The sequence below is a fragment of the Typha angustifolia genome, chromosome 4 (genome assembly GCF_048772165.1).
Source record: "Typha angustifolia cultivar Huaian chromosome 4, ASM4877216v1, whole genome shotgun sequence".
Lineage (NCBI taxonomy): Eukaryota > Viridiplantae > Streptophyta > Magnoliopsida > Poales > Typhaceae > Typha > Typha angustifolia.
This window is the reverse complement of record NC_133242.1, coordinates 1,223,619-1,244,962: the sequence shown is the minus strand read 5'-3', so window position 1 is coordinate 1,244,962 and position 21,344 is coordinate 1,223,619. Positions and strand designations below refer to the sequence as shown.

Here is a 21,344-nt window from a genome sequence, read left to right as displayed (position 1 = left end):
AAAACTCTCAAGCCTAGTTACTAGAATAACTCACTCTCCTTGTGTTTGTGAATAGCAGTCATCTCTAGGATAAGCAATGCAAAGTGAGCACATAGCCTTTCTCCTTGTGACTTCATTCTGATCCACCGAGCCTACCGGTCGGCGCAAGAACGGCATGTCGATTCTGGCCATCTCAGCAGAGTCCAGATTTTATGCATCATCTGAGGCATCAAACACTTGCTCCAATCCTTCTGGGTTATTAGCTTTATCTTGTAGGTGGCCATCGCAGTTGTTCTTGAGCATCTTAATGACTTCAAGCTAAGTGTTTAAGATGCAATGGTTTCAAAGCCTAGCGAGGGAGGAGGATTCTTGGGTGATGTGGAGAAGCTTTGCCTTGTCATGGTTGACATTATGGTAGTGTGGAGAGTCTTTGGGAGAGTAGTAATGGTTGACATTATGGTAGCTGAAGTGATCAACCAATAGAATCATCAAATTTGGCTTTATTAGTTCCCAAAAGAATCTCTCTATCAACGTAAACAAAAGAAAGAAACATCTCATAACTCAAAATTACCACCAATGCATGAACAACAGGAAAAAGAAGTTCCAAGATGGATCTCACAGTTCTTCACCAGCGATGCCAATGAACAAGCCGGCGAGAAGGCAGTGACGACGCCGAATTCAAGGTTGTGATAGCAAAGCCGATTGTTGAAGACGGCAATACGGGTGGCCGGCAATATATACGTGTATATCAGCGGCGAAATAACTGCTAAAATTCCAAGCCGTCCGATTAAAATCGAACGGCTCTCCTATCAACATGCCATCCACGGCACAATTTTAAGGCACTATCAGTGCATGGTTATGGTAGGGAGTTTTCCAGTTCACACCCCCTATATTATGTATATATTTCAGTCGATATACTATCTCTTCACTATTTTTAATTCAGCCCTTGTATTTTAACTAAATCATAGAGAAGACCCTACTTTAGGTGTTTTCTTTAAAAATGTAAGGAAATATATCTGAGTGAATCAGGGCATGTTCGATACTTTATTAGATAAGCAAGGGTTGAGTCAAAAATGGTGAGAAAGTATAGTGTAAACTCATTACACACATAAGATAGGGTGTGATATGAAAAGAAAACCTGAAATAAATATTTGACAACTATTCCCTTGATGCTTTAATAAGTATAATTTAACCATTTCATTCCTGATTTACAACCAAACACTTTTATATAAGACTGGAAATTGAGCATAATTAAAGTAAATAATTAATTTAAAAATTATTCAACAACCAAACACTATCTTGCATATTACTAACAAAATCAAACATGTCGCACAAAATGCATACATTATTTACGGAGATAAAAGCTTCACACAACATGTGTACACTACAAAACCGAAATAGTCCTTATCTGCAAGTAATATGCATTTTGGTCCATATCTTGCAATGTGATTATAAAGCGGAAATGAATTGCAAATCATTGGGACTTCCACCAAAGAATCTCGTCCTCCTTTCACAAGTGGATAGAACATGCATACAAATCAACAAAGTTCGTAGTTCAGTACAAGTCGCGTACAGTTGGATTGATCTTATCATAGAAATAACACATCATGTTACAAAAGGCACACTTGCACCAATCTCTGATCTTTAATCTGACATGCTTAAGTTTATAAAGAACATTGACCATCATTTACTTAACGAATATGAACCCTAACCTTATCTTGCAACTTTTCCACTTCGTCATTAGATAGAAGACACTTGACAAATAAGCTGGTCCAAGCTGTCTCAAATTATCCAACTAAAGTAGCAATTGTTATATAACTAGATACCATACCCGGAACATTGGATGCCAAAGAATACATTAAAATATCCCTTATTGTTATTTTTAGATTCCCCAAAATCGTGACGACTTCCTGGCATAACGCACAAGGAAGCTGCATAATATTGCCAAGTTAAGATACATGCCACTGTTAAAATTGGTCAGGATTTAATATCGGGCAATTTCATGTCATCTGTAGAACAAATTTGCCAAACAAATGAAGCATCGTACCATTCTGGAACTGCCTTGCATCTTTTCCTTATCCAGTGAATCCTGCATCCTGCAAAGTCCAGACAAAAATGAACCTCTTTGGACTGCTGTGAGTTAGTGTCTTTGTCTTCACAGTGCAACTCATGATTTCTAGGAAAATACTCTTTTACCTTGTGTACTTAAATCAACCAAAGAATGATAGAACAATTTCCTATGTAAAGAAATATGATGAGCTAGAAGATTGAATGATAAGGTCTCTCCATATTTTGAAGAACACAAATGGCATGCTATGAGCCAATGACGAGATTTATACATGCAAAAAGTAAGGAGGGATAGAAATAAAAAAAAAGTTTTCGATCTGGCATACTCCAGAATCCAGATAGTAAAAATGGGATAGCAACGAAAAAAAAGAAGAGAGGAGGTCGCAAATTCCAACAAAAGAGTCGATTTACTAACTCTGACAGCATTATCAGAAGACAATTCTGATGCTATCCTTTCCTTTTCTACAATATATTCATGGTTTCATGTAATGATCTCAACAGAGAGTTTCCAGTACTTTAACAGTGACGCAATATGAATTGTTCAAATAGAAAATCAAATAAAGAAAAATATTCCAATGGCAGGAAATTTGCACAAATCATGTATAATATGATGGGCAGCTTTTGATGGGAAAATGAGATGTCTGTCTTATCCAGCTATTCATTGAGCAGGCATCAGAATCTAATTAGCCCTGGACATCCACAAGTCTAAATCTGAGCTTTGATTATCAGCAACAGCTAGCTAATGAAGAATCAACAGAATGAGGAGTTCTAAGAAAGTTTAGAAAAAAAAAAAATACAAGTTCAAAATCTTATACCAGAGACCAAAGAAACGAATCAAGGAAATCATTTTCACTTATGAAGCCTATCTTGCTTATAGCTACATACTTTTTCTCCCTTTGCATTTAATTTGGTTAGATAGGAGGTACAACGGGGTCTCTTATATGAATCAGAGCATGCTGCTAATAGTCTTTGATTTTGTTATTAAGTTATTATTATTATTTTTTGAAAAAGGATTTTGTTATTAAGTTATTAATCCTCCATTTTGACACTTGCGCATTGTCTAACATTTAAGAGATGAAGCAGTAAATCTATTATTGTTTTCTAAATATCACACAACAAATGTTTTGTAAATAACTAAATATGTAGCAAAAAAAACAATATACATTGTGGAAGGTGGTTAAAAGACACATACCTGACTATATTTTGGTTCTATTGCAAGCAAAATAATCTTCATTATCAGCATGTGACAGGAATAGACAAAAGGACGAAAAAAGCAAGTGTGCCATCTTTTCTCAGCTTCCAAGATTTATCTTCCAACTTCACTGACCTTTGAACTCTTATGCTGTATAATATTCTATATTGCTTTAATCAGAGGGACCAAAGACAAAGAGAAGAAAATTGGAATTACTGGAGTTCTTGGTTTATAATATAAAGTTTGATCTGCGCATGTCACCTTACTAACTTTTTGCTTGTGAGTGTCCACATAATCTGCATTACTGTCATACTTCCTCTTCTGATGAAAATTTACAAGAAAATAAGAAAACAAGAGAATGAGGCACAACCATCAAAGGGGCATAAGATGTGCAAAGGCGTCAAAGTAATATTGAAAGAAAACCTTTTCATGGTGCTTATTTGAATGGTCACCACCAAGATTGTGATGTGCAATTTTATCCTTCTTTTTATCTTTATTATCTTTGTGACGATGCTTGTGTTTCTTATGCTCTTTGTCCTTCTGCTTTTTATGCTTCCTCTCCTTATTCTTTGACTTGTGTTTTGATTTACCACAAATTGTAGGAATACCTTTTTCTGACTGAAGAGCATCACCAAAGCAGACTCTTAAAGATTAGCAAAAGCAAAAGCAGGAATTAAAACAAGTGTTGCAAAAGGATGCTTCTTACAGAAGGCAAATCTATTGGAGCAGCTTCTCGCAGCTGAAATGCTTGTCCCAAAATGTCCAATTCGAATGGTTGTATGCGGGAAGTTGCCTCCTGGAAGTATGGTGCATCCTGAAAGAGTTGATCAAGCTCCATTCCTTCTCCTTTTCGAATTTCTTTGTCTCCAACAACATTGTAAAGATAGTGTGTATCAGAAATCGACAAGGGTAGATTTTTTTTGCAGAAGAGCTTATGGTGTGCCAATAGCTTGTAGTGATTTATTAGGTCAACAGCACCGGTAAGCTCCCTAGGCCCTGCATATTCGGATAGATCCTCATCAGATTTTAACAAATTATCTAATCCTTATGATGCAAAAGCTATGTTGGTCACCTAAACCAGTTCAGTTAAGTGGCATGTCAATTCCCACATGCAACAAAATGCGCTGAAGAAGTTTTCAATCAGGCAGAATGCAGATGAGAGCAGATAATAGTAAGGTAGGATATTGAGGAAAGAAGAAGAAAGACTAATTTAATAGATGAGAGAAGACATGAAATGTACGAGAGTGATCAAACAGAGTTCTCTACTTTAAGATGATACTTTTTGTAACACCTAAAACATTTTAATACAATCATCTCTAGTTCATAAAAGAATCCAACTTAGGTGTAACTGCTCCAGGAATAGAACATAGTTATGCACTAAATGGGTCTCTGAAATCAGAAGCAAATTTATATAGATCAGAAACTAGAGGAGAAACCAAATTTATTAGGCATACAAAGCTAATCTTCTGAGGTTTTCACAATCTCCAGTCACATACTACGATCTCAACTCACACAATCACACAAATAACCCTTAGGAACCAACAAACTTACAAAACAAAACCACCAAAAAATGGGAGACATGAGCAGTCTGCAATTTACAGTAAGAAGCACTAAGAATCTCAAGAGAGCTAATTTTGTGATTCCTCTCTATTAAAATGGCATTCCTACAGCTAAAGTTATGCATTTAAGCCAGAATATTATAGCATAATAAGTGTCTAAAATCTATTAGCAGTCAGAAAACAAATATTAGAGGTATAACTCACAATCCTAATGTAGTGCATCATCATAATCTGCTTGGTACCAAGTAGCAGTCAAAACTAACCTTACAAATTCTTTATATGTTGCGTCTTGCTTAATATAATCTGCTTGGTAGCAAAATATCTAAGATCTTTGAACTTTTTTACTTTATTTGTAGAATAAAGTAACCTATGAAAGAATTTACCAATATATCGGGGAAAAACTTAATTAAGACAAAAAAAAATGACACGAACAACTCCAAATGAATATCTACCTCTTCCAAATTTCTTCCTCTCTGGATCCATATCACAGCGTAGTGACCCGTAGGTTATCTTCACCTGAGATTCACATGCGAAAGGATTAACAAGAGATACTTACATCCATGAATACTAGTTAGATCAACGTCCCTGGCACCAAAATTAGATAGATGTCATCTAAAGTTCGATTTGATGTTAAACCTTGCGCAAAGGTTCGTCCATCCTTATCCTACGTTTAAGTAAAAGCAAGGTCTCGATTCCAATTGAGCTGAGAGAGAGAACGCAACAAGAAGAGCAACGGAATAGCGGAATCACGACAGGGAATTGTATACCTTGGGGATCGAGATCTTGGCGGAGATCGGAGAGATTTTGAAAGGAAGAAGGCCTCGAAGCGATAAACCCTAGCTCGATCAAGCGCAGATCGCAGCACCGGCGAACCAAAAGAAGACGAGAGAAAGAGAGGGAGGAGAGAAGGGTGACTACGGACTGCGGTTAAAAAGGCTCACGCAGAGTAGGGTACAATTTGTATTAACATAAATTAGTTAAATATAGGGTCCTATGTGGAAATTTCGACAATATAAAGCCCCGTGAAAAAACCGGGCCTTCGAAGCAATGGCCTGAATCTAATGCAAGCAAATCAACAAACATCTTGCAAACCGCTCTCCTCACTCACCCTCACTTCCTCCCTTGACCCACCCTTCCCAAAACCCCCAATTCTTAACCGCTGCATCGCCTACTTACAAACATGCGTCAAATCCCTTCCTGTTCTCAAGCAAATCCACGCCTACTCCATCCGCAGCGGCGTTCCACTCTCCCACCCGCATTTCGCCAAACATTTCATCTACGCCCTCGTCTCCCTCTTTCCCACACCGTTATCCTACGCCCAGCGCGTATTCTCCCAAGTTTCCTACCCCAACGTCTTCACGTACAACACCATGATCCGCGCCTACGCTGAGAGCACCTATCCGCACCCGGCGCTCGTTATCCACAAGCAAATGCTGCGCTCCGCCACTCCTCCCGACACTCATACCTACCCTTTTCTGATCAAAGCCTGTGCCAAGCTCCTGTCTTTACGTGATGGCGAGGTGGTTCACGCGCAATCGACCAAGAACGGTTTGGAGACTTTGGTCTTCGTGAAGAACTCTTTGGTACATTTTTATGGTGCTTGTGGCCTCTTCGAGAGCGCCTACAAGGTGTTTGATGGAATGTGTGAGAGAAATCTCGTCACTTGGAACTCTATAATTAATGGGTTTGCGGTAAATGGTCGGCCTAATGAGGCTCTCACTCTATTTAGGGAGATGGATTCAGACGAGGGTAGCGTCGAGCCTGATGGGTTCACGATGGTTAGCTTGCTATGTGCTTGCGCAGAGCTTGGTGCGTTGGCCTTGGGTAGGAGGGTGCATGTCTACTTGGCGAAGGTGGGGTTGTATGGGAATTCCCATGTGGGGAATGCGCTAATAGATTTGTATGCAAAGTGTGGGGGGATTGATGAGGCCTATAAAGTATTTGATGAAATGGGCACGAGGAAGACTGTCGTGTCTTGGACTTCGCTGATTGTTGGATTGGCAGTGAATGGGTTTGGCAAGGAGGCGCTTGAGCTTTTTGCTAACATGGAGGAGGAGAGGCTAGTGCCAACTGAGATTACACTGGTTGGGGTGTTGTATGCTTGTAGTCATTGTGGATTGGTTGACGACGGGTTTAGGTACTTCGATAGGATGAGGGAGGAATACGGTATAGTACCAAAGATCGAACACTATGGTTGCATGATTGATCTGTTGGGAAGAGCTGGTCGGGTTGACGAAGCCCACAATTATATCATGAACATGCCATTGGAGCCAAATGCCGTGGTGTGGAGGACCTTGCTCGGTGCTTGTGCAATGCATAAGAAATTGGAACATGGGGAGGTGGCTTGGGCCCGTCTCGTGGAACTGGACCCTGGACACAGCGGTGACTATGTCCTCCTATCCAATCTTTATGCCGCGGTTGGGCGGTGGGGGGATGTTCACAAGCTTAGGAGGAGCATGTTGAAGGGAGGAGTGAGGAAAATGCCCGGCCATAGCCTTGTGGAGCTTGGCAATTCAGTGTATGAGTTTGTTATGGGAGATAGGTCAAATCCTGACAGTGACGACATATATGAGAAGCTTGAAGAGATTGCGAAGAAGCTGAGACTAGAAGGCTATGTGCCCCGCACCGTTAATGTTCTGGCCGACATTGAGGAGGAGGAGAAAGAGACTGCCTTAAACTACCATAGTGAGAGGTTGGCCATTGCTTTTGCTTTGCTTAAGTCTCCTCCAGGGACGCCTATTAGGATAGTGAAGAACTTGAGGGTGTGTGAGGATTGCCATTTGGTCACTAAACTGATAACAAAGTTTTATGATCGCGAGATTATTGTGAGGGATCGTAGTAGGTTCCACCATTTCAAAGGAGGATCATGTTCTTGTAAAGATTACTGGTAACAAATTCTTCTGCAAGTAATTGAAGACAACCAGAGACCACATTTGATCATTGTTTGTCAGTTAAGGAAGCAATATTGCATGAGGTCTTGAACAAGCTTGCAAACTGTGTTTTGCCTTTCGATGATTCTGAAGGTGAAGCTGCCAATGTGGACTTTGTACAATAAGCTGAAGTTTTAAATTTTCTGTTCATTCTAGCTATACGAGGAGTCTCGGAAAGATTATTGTAGATTATTGGCTTATTGGGTGCTTCCTATTCTAATCAAAGGACATGGCGAAAGTTTTATTTACTGTTAATTTGTCATAAGAACTGGTTTAATATGGTAAACCATGACCTTTTATCTTGATTTCTCTTGCAATTCCTACCATAAAGATCTTGTGCCAGGGTTACGTTTGGTACAAAGTTTATGATCATTGTAAGATATTGAAAAGATATTGAAATGTTCATGGATTAACTTAGTCGTATTATGATCATATGAAGTTTGACTTCAAAGGAATCACTTACCAATTCGAAAGGATTCTGGAGAGATGTAAGATGACGAAATTATAAACATAAAGTTTCTTTCACAGATAAGATCACGCGCTCATTATTTGTAATAGATTTAGAGATGGACTCGACAAAGTTGTGGCTGTAGAAATATTTTGCAGCCAATTAAAGGCTGCCAAGTAAGATGACCGCAGTATATATTTCCTACAGCCCGGTTGTAGGCTATTCCCAGGCCCACCTACGGAGGGGTTAGGAAAAGCCCAAGAAGTTATCATGTATTAAGAACATTAACGTTTTACACCCCCATTAAAAAAAAAGAAAAAAGAAAAAAGAAAAAATTGACGTACTACGGAGTCCATCGGTGTCTGAACCTCATGGTCCGAAAAGGAAGGGAAAGACAGGCAAGTGGTTTCTATGATTCTATCACATTACTTAAGAGGCTTGGATCCTTCTTGATGATAAAAGTTGGCAAAAATAATCATTTGTTCTACCATAGCTAAAATTATCGCCTATCCGTGCTTATCATATGGTCCACCCATATGTCTTCACGCAAATTTTAAGACAAGTAGGCAAAAAGGAGGCTATTTCTCAACAGAGGGGGGGGGGGCGGGGTGGGGGGGTCACGTGGCAAGCAGCAAGAAGGTTTCTGCTTTCAAGTGGAGGGTTTCCCTGTGGTGAGCAAAGCGGCGGATCACGGAGTCGTGGCCCTCGTGAAGGCATGGAGGAAAGCCGCGTCTCCAGGGGCGTCCGTACTCCCGCGCACGTGAGGCCTCGACGCATCCATCAAGGAAAAATTGCATTATATATTTATACGTATGGAAGTCCGCACCAATCTTGATGCATCGGACGGCCCGGAGGCTGGATGGATTTAGCCAATTTAGGAAATTACGCTCAGAAATCGAAGCTTATGCATCTCCGATTCCACTCGAGTCCAGTATTAGGTCCATTTAGGATCGATTCCATACGAGATGCGACGCGATCTTTTTACAATTTCAACCCTCTAACTATTAGAGAAAAAAAAATAATTTAAGCCCCCAAGGCCCAAGCCCTTCTTCCACCCCCACTAGTTTGGTCAACCAATGAGGTTTCAAAGCCACTCGGGCCCCCAAATAATTATTTAATACCCACCGATTAATTACGCAATCTTTATCTTTTCCTTTTAAAATAGTTTTTTCTTGCAAATCACCCCTCCCCGAGAATTTTAATTACACACGCGAGGCCTGCTTCCTCCCCCCCCCCCGTACGCTGACATCAACATATAAAAAGCGGGGCAGCGGCACATGTCACGTCCCATCAGACGACTCCGGGGGCCCCACTCTCCCCATCCGACGGCCGAGATTCACCTGGAGGCTCTGGGCCGTGGATTTTCCAATTCGGTGCCCATACTCCCTCATATTCTCCCATCTCGTCCTTCCAGGCTTAAAATATTCGCCGAACGGCGCGAGTTACGAGGCGTCCGCCTACGACTAGGAGCCCCCCCCTCTCCTCCAAAATCATCCCACTCCTGGGCGTGCCGTGCCGTTTTACTGCTTTTGAGAAGGACGCTCTCCGATCTGGACCGTCGGTTTATTGGACATGGATGCAAATGGACGGCGCCAGATGGTGGAATACTGTGACGGAAGATTTTACCGCGGCTTACTTTTCACACTCGGGCTCTTTCGGAAAGGGGATGATTCCTCGTACGGCTAAAAGAAAGGGGAGGGGGATGCAAATGGCTAATTACCCTTTTATCCTTGCATGGTGCTCCTTTGAGTCGTTTCTAGTTACGGAGTGCACGGAGATCCACTCTATTGCGTAAACTACGGGTTTCAAGTTAAATGACTAAAATAACCCCTTTCTTGGTTATTTGTTGTTTTTGACTGAAAATTAAATGGATTTGGATTGGGTTTTATCAGGCTCAACTCGAAATTAAGTGAGCTGAGCTTGATCGAATATTTTTTTAAATAATTTTTGTATATCTATAATAAATATGAACACGGCTAGCTTTTTAAGGACAGGCAGGCAAAAGAGATAAAACTGCTGAAGCATACACGGTGTAGGACGACGGAGGGGTAGTTTCGTCCACCAGGAACAGTACAAAGTAAGTGCGTTTAAGGAGGCATCTGACGCTTCTGGTCAGTTCCCGCAAATATAGATAAAGGTGAAGGAGTTACTCGTAAATAGACATTAGAGCGGAAGAGGGAAAAAAAAAGGAAGGGGGAAAAGAGCGCCTCTCATCCTATCATCATCACATATAAAAGGCGTGAAAAGAAATAAAAAATTCAGAGAAAAGTAAGAAAACAATAATGGCGGCTCTTTAATTTTTAACTGGGAGTGATTGGTAGTGGTAAGAAGAGAACAAATTAGCGGGCACGAACTCGATCCTGAGCTGAAGAAACCCTTCCTCAATGCTGAATTGTTACTAAAATGCCCGATCCATGGGTTTCTCCGCGCTGGAGGAGGAGATCCGAAGCTTCCAGGTCGAAAAATGAGGTCTCTGTGAGCAAGAAGCTCGTCTTCTAGTTTTAGAAACTCTTCGTGCTGTTCCTGCTCGATAAATTTTTGGTTTTCATAGTCGTATGCTTCATTTCGGTACTTCACGTGGTGATCTCGAGTGGTTAGGCCCCGAAAGCGCGGATCTTTAGGAGTTTCGAGCTCGATGCTGTACGTTGGAAGCTTTTAGTTGCGCCTAATCTTGGTAGTGGAGTTGGTGAGTTGAGATCTAATGCGTGCTTGATTTCTTGAAGTAAAAAAAGCCGACTTTGCGTGAGATTTGGAGCGTGTTCTGGTGAATGGAGCTGGTTTCTTAAGTTTTTGGAGCTCTGAGATCTTTGAGGGGAAGCTTGAGATTAGTTTGAGTTTTGGGAACTTCGAAGAGAGACTTCTTCGTCCGGTAAGGTTCGCAAGGGGCAACAAAGCTGGGTTTGGAAACAGAGGTTAGAAATTTATGCTTATTTATCTGGTCGCAAGTTGAAACTTTGAGGCTTGGAGGCGTAAGGACGAGCTTGTAATTTTAGGGATCAAACAGTCCTAGAGCTGGGAAGCAGAAATGGAAGCGAGCATATCTTGCAGTGGACCAGGCTTTGGGTAAAGTTGTCGAATAAGCTTTCCTTTTTATGGAGGATTTGGAGCTTTCAGCATGCCAGTGGAGTGGAAGAAGTTGAGGTTTACGACGATTCCTACTTCCTAGGAGGGGAATTCACAGAGGAAAGGGACCATTAGAGGAAGGTGGAAAGAAACGGGGATTCTCTGTCACATGGATTGTTTCCCCTTACCTTGAAGCTTTCATTTGTCTGTTGAAGGTGGAGGACTGGTGCATTCTGCAGTGAAGCTACTCAGGTCTTCAGATGAGGCTCTCTACGTCGGGGATGCCCCAGCAGACACAGGAAGGTTAGCCTTCTTGTATCCTCGATTTCCTTTTAGCTTAAAAAACTTGTTGCTTTTGTGTTGGAGTTTTATTGGTGGAATAGTTCCCAATTATTCTATTCTGTTTTTGGTTGATAGATTACATAATGCTGCTTCTTACAGCATCCGTAGTAATCTAACATATTCTTTCAGGAGTAGACGTAACTACATATGTATCGTTTTTTCAGAAGGAAATGATGAAGTATGGGATATTGAGAATTTAAGTTGTATTATTCATGTGAAAAACCTTATGGTTCATATTCGCCAATTTCTAAATGACTACATTGCTAAATAACTCTAGTTGCGTGGTTTGTTGTGGTTCCTCATTTTAGGGTTTATTTTGAACTTACCATTTTTGAGGTCTGTTGCTGTACCTTTTTATATTTGATTGTAGATCCTGATTATTTTGGATGATTTCTGTGGCTTGAGACCAACCTTTTTGTCATTTAGCAATATGCATTGTGCCTTGTATATATTCAAAAGTTTCAATGTGCTGTCTCCATGTTCAATTACAGGGGAACAGAAGTGTCTGAATTCAGAGCTATGGCATGCATGTGCTGGACCTCTTGTTTCGCTTCCAGCTGTTGGAAGTCGTGTCGTCTACTTCCCTCAGGGCCATAGTGAGCAGGTCAGAAAGTTGCACTTATGTTTAAATGGGCAGGTGTAATATGATTTTTGCTCATATTGCACGAGAATTTCTAATGTGTGCTATAATGGTACTTGTTGCACGAAAACTTCATTGTTGTCTGCAGACCAAAGTTTGAAAAGCATTATGCAATGCCCTATTGTTTTTGCAAATTCTTCATTGTACCCAGAGATGTGCCATGCTGCTCTACTTAGAAAAGCTTTGTGGTTATCTTAAGTTGGTTCATCTATACGGAAGAGTCACTATTGGTGTGTGCTCCGTAGTTTAGTCGTGAGAATCGATGAATACTATAGGCGTCAAAGACTTTAACTTCTATATATCTGTTTTTACTGGGTTGAGAGTTTACATTGATTTATTTTCTCTTTTGCAGGTAGCTGCATCTACAAACAAGGAAGTTGATGCTCACATCCCTAATTACCCCAACTTACCTCCTCAATTGATCTGCCAGCTTCATAATGTCACTATGCATGTAAGTTTGACTGAAGATTTAATGACATGAGGTGCCTTCCATATCAATTGTCTAATGTATGTTACTCCTATGTAACTTGACAATGCAGGCTGATGCAGAAACAGATGAAGTTTATGCCCAAATGACACTGCAGCCTCTTAGCCCAGTAGTCAAATTTACTATTATGCCTATGATCTCAATATGATTATTAATGATTGATTTTTTCAATTCTGTAGATTCTTTGACATGATTACATCCACAGGAAGAGCAAAAGGATCCATATCGTCCAGCTGAGTTGGGTACACCTAGCAAACAGCCAACCAATTATTTTTGTAAAACATTGACTGCAAGTGACACTAGTACTCATGGTGGATTCTCTGTTCCTCGTCGAGCAGCCGAGAAAGTTTTTCCCCCACTTGTAGGTTTTGTTTCTTCTGATAAAATTGTGCTTTCATCTATTTAGATCCACTACCAATTTCCTTCGAGAAGCATTCATGAAGATATAAGCTGACCATTTCCAGTGTTTTCCTCTTTCATCCTCTAGGATTTTTCCCAGCAGCCTCCTGCGCAAGAGTTGATTGCAAGGGATCTTCATGACAATGAGTGGAAGTTCCGTCACATATTTCGAGGTTACTTTTGCAGAAAAATTATTAGTTGAAAATGTCCCATGTTTTAGGCTATAAGTTTAAGTTTATTCACAGAAGGAAGTGAACTCGTATTCAAATGCAATCTTAAGCAACTGAATAAAGATACCTGCCTTACCAGTTATGCTATTACCATGCTCAACATATATCATGTGAACCTAATTATGATCATTTGTATACCTGCTATTTAATGTTCTCTGGAAATCACAAATTTTTCTGTACTGCTAAAGCTTTTATTACTCTCTTTTTTGTAGTGATAATTTACATGATGCAGGTCAGCCGAAGAGGCATCTTCTAACAACAGGATGGAGTGTATTTGTGAGTGCAAAGAGACTTGTAGCAGGAGATTCAGTCCTTTTTATCTGGTATAGGCATTCCTTTTGTTTATATTGCATTTCTTGCATGTCACATGAATTCGTTAGTATGGTTGCTAAAATGTTAGGGAAACATGCTTCTTTCAGGAATGATAATAATCAGTTGCTTCTTGGTATTCGCCGTGCAAACCGGCCACAAACTGTTATGCCTTCTTCTGTCTTATCGAGTGATAGCATGCACATAGGCCTTCTTGCTGCGGCAGCTCATGCTGCTGCTACAAATAGCCGATTTACAATCTTTTATAACCCAAGGTAGAGATGATTCTGACACAGTGACATGTCATATGTATGTACCAATCCAAGGTTAAATTAATTTGACTTAAATGTATTCAGGGCAAGTCCTTCTGAATTTGTCATTCCGCTGGCTAAGTATGTTAAAGCAGTATACCACACCCGTGTTTCTGTCGGGATGCGGTTTAGAATGCTTTTTGAGACAGAAGAATCAAGTGTTCGCCGGTAAGTAGAGTAACATTTTGTTTAATGTCTACATATCAAATGTTTCTAGCTCTTAATCTGAAATTAACTGTTGTTTGCATTTTGTATAGACTGCTGTCTCATCTCGCTCTCTTATAGCCTTGTCATATTTCTTTCAGTTACATGGGTACTATCACAGGAATAAGTGATCTAGATTCTGCCCGTTGGCAAAACTCACACTGGCGTTCTGTGAAGGTACTTGTTCTTTGAGATACTTTGTATAATGTCTTATCAAAATCTTTGCTATATCTACTTGATCTATTTGATTTTCTTGCATAATCAATCTTCAGCTATGCTGTTATATGGGATTTATGCAGTTGCCAATGCAAATTCTGGTTCTTCTTTTGTAGGTTGGTTGGGATGAATCTACTGCTGGGGAAAAGCAGCCAAGAGTATCACTTTGGGAGATTGAGCCTCTGACAACATTTCCTATGTATCCAACTGCCTTTCCTCTTAGACTGAAACGCCCATGGCTATCAGGATTGCCCTCTCTGCATGGTATGATTTATGATTGTGTTAAACCTAATACTTGTTTTCTTTGAGGGATTTAAATGTGTTCCATTTAATATTAGTTGATTCTAACAAATTGTGCTCAATTTATTTTCCTTCTAATATGTGTAGGTATGAAGGTTGATGATTTTGGTCTAAATCCTTCCCTTATGTGGCTTCGAGATGGGGACAGAGGGACTCCAGCCTTGGACTTTCAGGGAATTGGCATGGCACCTTGGATTCAGCCAAGACTTGACACTTCATCGTTTGGTCTACAGCCTGATATGTACCAAGCAATGGCTGTTGCAGCACTACCAGAGCTTCGGACAATTGATCCTTCAAAACAATCCTCAGCATTTCTACAGTTCCAACATCCTCAAAACTTAAACAGTGGGTCATCTTCTCTATTAGCAAGTGAAATCCTACAGCAAATGCAGCCCCAATCTCAGCAAAACCTTCTTCAGGCCATTCAACAAAGGCAGGGTGAAAAGGAAGGTCATTGCCAGTTCCTTCATAGTCACTTGCAGCAGTCGAACTCTTTGAATGATCAACAGCAGCAGAAGTCACCACCGCTTCAGCATCAGCAACAGCAGTTACAACAGCAGCAACAACAGTTACAATCACAGCAACGTCAACAGCAACATCTACAACCACAGCATCACCAGCAGCAATCAGAACAGCGACAACACCAACATTTGGAACAGCAACTCTCATTTAATCATCAGCAATTTCCCAACATGATGTCAAACCTATCTCATGTTACCTCAGCTTCTCAATCACAATCTTCATCATTGCAAACAATATCCTCATTTTGCCAGAAAAATTTTGCAGATTCTGATACCATCCCTGTGTCTACATCCAGTTTCTCACCTTTGCATGGAATTTTTCGCTCCTTTTCTTCTGAAGAAACACCAAATCTTCCTAGTTTTGGTAGAGCAAACACGCTTATCACTTCAGGTGCGTGGCCTTCTAAGCGATTAGCAGTTGAGTCGCTGACTCCTGGAGCTCAACGTGTTCATTCCCAAGTTGAACAGTTAGGTCCTCAGGCTGACCTCTCTCAGTTTCCGATCACTCTATCAACATATCCACCAAAAGATTGCTCGCTTGACCAAGAATACAGTACTGATCCACAAAACCATCTTCTTTTTGGTGTCAATATAGACTCCTCATCACTTCTGATGCAAAATGACATGACAAGCCTCAAGAGTGTTGGTGCCAATGATTCAACATCTATGCCATTTTTGAGCTCCACAGGAACAGAATTCCCATTACAGCAAGCTTTAACAACTACAAATACCTTGGAAGAACCGGGGCTCTTGCAGTCCCCTGGAAATGTGGGTCATGTGAGCCAACCACAAAATGGAACCTTTGTTAAGGTGAATATTAATTTTCCTCCCTCCTTGGAATTATGCCAGCTGGTTTTGAACTGTTGTCAAAAGGAATTAAAGGAACACTCATTTTGCATTATGCCATACTGCTGCATGCACGAGAGTTTTCGTGTTACTGCGAAATTCTTCAGTTTCATTTCTTTTGTCGGAATATGTTGTTGATATAACTTGTATTCATAGTTTGCTGAGTTGAAGATGCCATATGCATATCTTAAACATAGAGAAGTTGGTAAATATTTTGTTGAACAGGTTAAAGCACTAAGAGAAAATCTTGATTTACCATAATGGTAGTTGACTAAATTATTATGGCTATATGTGGCGTGGATTGCTGATTGGACTCATTATTCGCTGTTAATTGCAGGTTTACAAATCAGGGTCCTTTGGGAGGTCACTAGATATTACCAAATTCAACAGCTACCCTGAGTTACACAGTGAGCTTGGGCGTCTATTTGGCCTTGAAGGCCAGTTGGAAGACCCTCTGAGATCAGGCTGGCAGCTTGTATTCGTCGATCGGGAAAACGATGTTCTTCTTGTCGGCGATGATCCGTGGCAGTAAGTTCTCATGCATTTATCCAGTGCTGTCTACAACTATAGTCATCTCAGTAATTCCACTTTGACAAAGCTATCATGACTGCCAAAATGCATATTCGATGAATGAATAATTAATTATAAAGATTTATGTGAAATCCAAGTGCGTTATACTTCTTAGGGAGTACCACTTTCTTGGAGAAGCATGACTGAAATAAGTGCGGGCACTCTGCAGACATTTAAATTCTCTTGTCCAGTCCCTTGAGTTTGAAACTTTCAAAATAACTTTGCCCCAATAAAGTTGTGGTACTTTACTAAGTTATCATCCACTAGGATAAATCATCACAAAGTTGTATGAATTGATTTCTAATAACTTGTGCTTTTTCTTGCTCTTTTAAGATATGCTGTTATGTTATGCGCATGCTGAAACTAACCTGTCAATGCCTTCTCTTCCCTCTGACTTCTGTCTTGTAAAGTTAAAATAAGAAACTTTTTCCATGTCTGGTGGAACTGTATCTAGATTTAGAAAGATGTATACTTCTGATGACATGATATTAACTCTGAATCTTTTCAATTCATAATTTTCCAGGGAATTCGTGAATAATGTTTGGTGCATAAAGATACTCTCACCCCAGGAGGTGCAGCAAATGGGCAGAGAAGGGGTCGATCTTCTAAGCACAGCCACAGTAAGGAGGCACCATAGTAGCAACCTTGATGATTATGGGAGTCCTCATAATCTGAGCAATGGGATGGCATCAGTAGGCTCTTTGGACTACTGAAACTATCTAAACAGCACGCAGGATCCCTGTGGCTCGTTGTTTTGGCGTATTTGCTGCTAGTATTTGTTTACCCTTATGAATAGGACTGGATCATCAAGTAAATTGTAGGTTATATTTTTGTATGTGTAACTACTGTATCCTAATGATATCTGCATGTAAATGCCAGCATGGTCTATCATAAATTTAGCATAATTGATATGACGATGGACCTTTAATTAATGTTTGGCCATTTCATGATTTTGCTAGCTATGTGCTAATATAGGACCTCTTGAAACTTGTGGTGTCTTCACCTTGAACAAGGAAACCTCTTATCTCTTCTTGCATCTATCACTTCATCTTGCCCCAAAAAAAGAACAAACAAAAGCAAAAACAAATATTGCTTTTTTACATTTGGTGAGTTGTTTTAGTTTAGTAGTCCAAAGCACCTGAACATTGTGACAGGAATCTTTTGGCACCTTTTCTGTTTATTGCTATTAATGAGCTCAACAGGATGTTACAGAGAGCTATACAGAATGGTCTGGTTACTGGTCTCAGTGTTGACGTTGTAAATGGTTGGGTGATTATATTTGCAATATGCAGTCGATATATTGATCATTACCAAGTTGATACACTGATCATTATCAAAGTTGATGAAGGGAAGGTCTTATTCTCAAATATCTTCTTTTAAGAATATTTTAGATCTTGAGAAGTTGCATGTAAAAAAACATCTGGGATTTTCATTACATGACTACTAATGTATGAACTGTTGGGATATGTAAAGAAGTGAAAAGAAGGGGCTGCAAAGACTTATGAATGGTGTGCATGACTGAGTATTTCTACTTAAAACTTTAATAATTCTAAGTTCAACCAGTCTCTTAAACTTGTCTACCATATCTTACTCCTATTTTGTTATGTTATGAATTGGTTGTGTTATGATAATTTTCTTGTTTTTGTTTGTTGGTACTCTTCAGGACTTTCTTAATGAAATCTGAACAAGACTTTTAACTTTTGTTCAAAAAGTAATCTTATTCCTATTAGCATGAGATATATATTTTACCATTAATTCTTTGGCATCATCAAGGGTTCAGGAAAGCAACTAGTGACATCTAAAGGAAGAGCAAATGGCATACTGAAGCAGACTTTGATCTGACTTATTAGATCTCCCTGGAGTTTTAAGTACATTAATGGGTCCTTCCCTTGATCCACAAGAAAGCCCTCATCTTTTTTTTTTTGGGTATCCTTCCTTTGATCACAAGTCATTCCTTCTACTGCATACCCTGTTCTACTGGATAGGATCCTGTGCAGACTCTGGTGCAGGAAATTAGTGCGGACAGCCTTGTTGAATTGAGAATGGACACACTTTTTTCATAATACTCCTCAAAATGTTACTATTTTACACAATTATTATCCAGGGTCAGGGAAAAGAGAAGTTAATGGGGAATTTGTATGCAAATTAGTGGAGTAAATTTAGTCGTGTAAAATTGCAAGACAGCCCTCGAGATATGAAATATTTATATGTGAGAGATATCGAATCCACTCTGAGGACAGCAGTCTGATCACTGAAGCTTTGTATACCATCTTCTTCTGAACGCTTATTAGCTATGGGAAGGATTGAATAAGACTAAAGTAATTTCACTACTTTCTACTATAAAACAGAGCTGTTTCTTAGCCAGGCTTTTCTTTGTTTCCAGAGCCAGAGAGAGAGAGAGAGAGAGAGAGGTTGGGTTTTAATAGCCATGAAGAGGAAAGAGTGGATCATTCATGGGCTTTTGATCTTGGAGTTCTACATGTACACGGGTATTATATCTTTCATCCTCTTCTTCTTTCTCATCTTAATACATTATTATGTTTTTTATAACCTTTTTGATCCATTCCTAATCTTTCTCTCTCTCTGCGATGGATACCAGTTTGTGCAGTTGGAGGTGGAGTCGAGCAGAGGGCGGAGATGGGCACGCCGATCCCGACGTTCTCGCCGCCGGAAGGCAACACGACGTTCGTCCAGGGGGCGACGTGGTGCGTGGCACGGCCAGGGGTGTCGGAGGCGGACCTCCAGATCGCGTTGGACTGGGCTTGTGGCCTCGGAGCGGCCGATTGCTCGGCCCTGCAGCCCGGCGGCGACTGCTACAGGCCGGAGACCCTCCTCTCCCACGCCTCCTACGCCTTCAATAGCTACTACCAGCAGAATGGCAACTCCGACATTGCTTGCTACTTCGGCGGGACCGCGGCGATCACCGGCAGGGATCCAAGTAACTCTCTGAACTAAGTTGTTGAAAATTACGCAAACAACACTCAATATTAAAGTCAGGATTAATTACACTTAGCCCCCCCAAATTATCATAATTTTATACGTACAATCCCATAAACTTAAGAAAATTCTTAATTCACATATTCTTTTTAGTCCAGAGATTTTACGTAGATAATAAAAAAAGTTCAGATGTGTATATAAAAAAATTGCTATAATTTAGAACGACAGTGTAATTATCTCTCAAAGTCATTTATATGTTCTTCAAAATTCTCTTTATGTGTTTGGATGACTCACTGAAATTAGATTTCTTTTTAACTTTCATGTACATCTTTTAAATATAGGGTGTTATTTAAAAAAATTCTATTATTTTTTCTTTAATCTTATGCTCTTGCTATTGTGCTACAGGTTATGAATCCTGTCGGTATCTTACTTCAGAGTAAGTATATACAATGCCACAATAAACTTCGCTCATTATCTCAGAAGAGATGACAAATTATTTTTAATTAATTTTGACCTAAATCACTTTATTGCATTAATCCAGAACTTCCTCTGCTTCATCACTGTTCCTGTGGAGGCTTATATGGAGGATTAGTGGAGCTCTAATTCTTTTGCATCTAAGCTTTGGAGTTAATGGTGGTTAAATAGAGGATCAACTCAATTCTTTTTTGGTGATATCAGCTGTGCAGGCAATTGGATTCAATTGAAACCTGCAGTTATTGAAGCTGTTCTTTTTGGCAATATTAGTAAAACTTTGTTTAGCTTTATATAAAAACTAATCCTTAATGCTATCATTTATATTTCATGACGCCGAAGTTTTCCTTCCGTTAGTTATTTATTGGATCTTTCGTTAAAAACTATCACGTAACTATGTCCTCACTCTGTTAGATAGACGAAATTTAGAGTAGTTTACAGATTTGCCTCCCAAGGAAACGAACAGAAGAAGAATTAAATGGTTGTCGACGAGCAAAGACTGCTCCCAACTCTTACAGGATGCCCATGTTCTTGAGACCCAAGACTACTCCAACTCCCATGATATGGCCGACAACACCGCAAGCCAAGGTGTCGGCCAGGGTGAATCCGGCAGGGTCGCCGGTCTGCAGGCCGGAGTCGCGCACCTCCAGCTTCAGCCCTGCGGTGGCCTTCCGGTTCGCCGAGGGAGCCAAGCCGAACCGCCCCGCGAACAGCATCAAGCTTGTGGTGGTCACCATTATCTGCCAGTTTTGTAGGATAAGAGTATCAATTCCCCTGTTTTTATCTAATATGGTATCTATGATCGCTTAAAAAGAGTGTGGTGAGTCAAGTAGTTACGATGTTTGTCGACGAACCAATGAACTCGCAGCGAGCACCGGCCGCGCCTCTCCCCCGTCGCCGGACCGGCGGTAACACCACCTGATAACAGATCATGGACGTTTACGTTACCATTTTTTTTTTTAAAAGGCATTGGCAATTAATTTGGAGATAAGAAGTGTGGGATTTGGGCTCACCATGGATTGTTGGGCCTTCAGGCCACTGAATTGTGGGAGGGAGGTCATGACCGCAGTGGGAGAGGTGAGCTTGCAAGCCATGGCCTTGTCACCAGTTCTAGAATCAAGCAAACACTCTTCTTCTTGGTAGGAGAGAGTAGGAGGGAGAGCATTTAAAGCTTGGAAATGGAAGAATTAAAATCTCTTGTGGCATGGAAAGGGGCCACTCATGGATTAGCTTTAGATCGTTGGTGCTGAGGTGGCAGCGCCTGGTTAGCTTTTGCTAAGTGGATAAGATATTGTCGAGAAGCTTTATGATGGTGGTGATAAT

The 21,344-nt window shown here is 40.4% G+C and overlaps 5 protein-coding genes across 9 annotated transcripts; 3 read left to right on the top strand and 2 right to left on the bottom strand.

The window, feature by feature from the left end:
- Positions 1 to 1,747: 1,747 nt before the first annotated feature.
- Positions 1,748 to 5,722, bottom strand: LOC140759606 (mediator of RNA polymerase II transcription subunit 19a-like). 5 transcript variants are annotated; one of them, XM_073096209.1, is made up of 7 exons: positions 5,565 to 5,722; positions 5,250 to 5,313; positions 3,945 to 4,234; positions 3,662 to 3,856; positions 3,500 to 3,559; positions 3,239 to 3,408; positions 1,748 to 2,075 (listed from the first exon to the last, which is right to left on the bottom strand). In XM_073096209.1, exons 2-6 carry the CDS (start codon positions 5,278 to 5,280, stop codon positions 3,283 to 3,285), a joined length of 702 nt encoding a protein of 233 aa, XP_072952310.1. In that variant the 5' UTR covers positions 5,281 to 5,313; positions 5,565 to 5,722; the 3' UTR covers positions 1,748 to 2,075; positions 3,239 to 3,282. The 5 variants fall into 5 exon arrangements, with proteins under 5 accessions (XP_072952310.1, XP_072952312.1, XP_072952314.1 ...); XM_073096211.1 differs by having other exon boundaries at positions 3,239 to 3,400; XM_073096213.1 differs by having other exon boundaries at positions 3,239 to 3,388.
- Positions 5,723 to 5,830: 108 nt separating this feature from the next.
- LOC140759037 (pentatricopeptide repeat-containing protein At4g21065) lies at positions 5,831 to 8,032 on the top strand. The gene has a single exon (XM_073095490.1). The coding sequence runs from the start codon at positions 5,859 to 5,861 to the stop codon at positions 7,686 to 7,688; it is 1,830 nt and encodes a 609-aa protein (XP_072951591.1). The 5' UTR covers positions 5,831 to 5,858; the 3' UTR covers positions 7,689 to 8,032.
- Positions 8,033 to 10,442: 2,410 nt separating this feature from the next.
- On the top strand, positions 10,443 to 17,649 carry LOC140758903 (auxin response factor 17-like). The gene is made up of 14 exons (XM_073095297.1): positions 10,443 to 11,541; positions 12,072 to 12,184; positions 12,573 to 12,671; positions 12,760 to 12,816; positions 12,913 to 13,068; positions 13,195 to 13,279; positions 13,569 to 13,659; positions 13,756 to 13,920; positions 14,002 to 14,124; positions 14,262 to 14,337; positions 14,493 to 14,640; positions 14,764 to 16,007; positions 16,381 to 16,571; positions 17,137 to 17,649. Exons 1-14 carry the CDS (start codon positions 11,499 to 11,501, stop codon positions 17,324 to 17,326), a joined length of 2,781 nt encoding a protein of 926 aa, XP_072951398.1. The 5' UTR covers positions 10,443 to 11,498; the 3' UTR covers positions 17,327 to 17,649.
- Positions 17,650 to 18,990: 1,341 nt separating this feature from the next.
- LOC140758626 (major pollen allergen Ole e 10-like) lies at positions 18,991 to 20,565 on the top strand. The gene is made up of 4 exons (XM_073094858.1): positions 18,991 to 19,102; positions 19,213 to 19,551; positions 19,956 to 19,986; positions 20,092 to 20,565. Exons 1-4 carry the CDS (start codon positions 19,042 to 19,044, stop codon positions 20,189 to 20,191), a joined length of 531 nt encoding a protein of 176 aa, XP_072950959.1. The 5' UTR covers positions 18,991 to 19,041; the 3' UTR covers positions 20,192 to 20,565.
- On the bottom strand, positions 20,406 to 21,192 carry LOC140758627 (photosystem I reaction center subunit psaK, chloroplastic-like). Its single transcript, XM_073094859.1, has 3 exons — positions 21,035 to 21,192; positions 20,859 to 20,939; positions 20,406 to 20,761 (listed from the first exon to the last, which is right to left on the bottom strand). Exons 1-3 carry the CDS (start codon positions 21,113 to 21,115, stop codon positions 20,534 to 20,536), a joined length of 390 nt encoding a protein of 129 aa, XP_072950960.1. The 5' UTR covers positions 21,116 to 21,192; the 3' UTR covers positions 20,406 to 20,533.
- Positions 21,193 to 21,344: the final 152 nt, after the last annotated feature.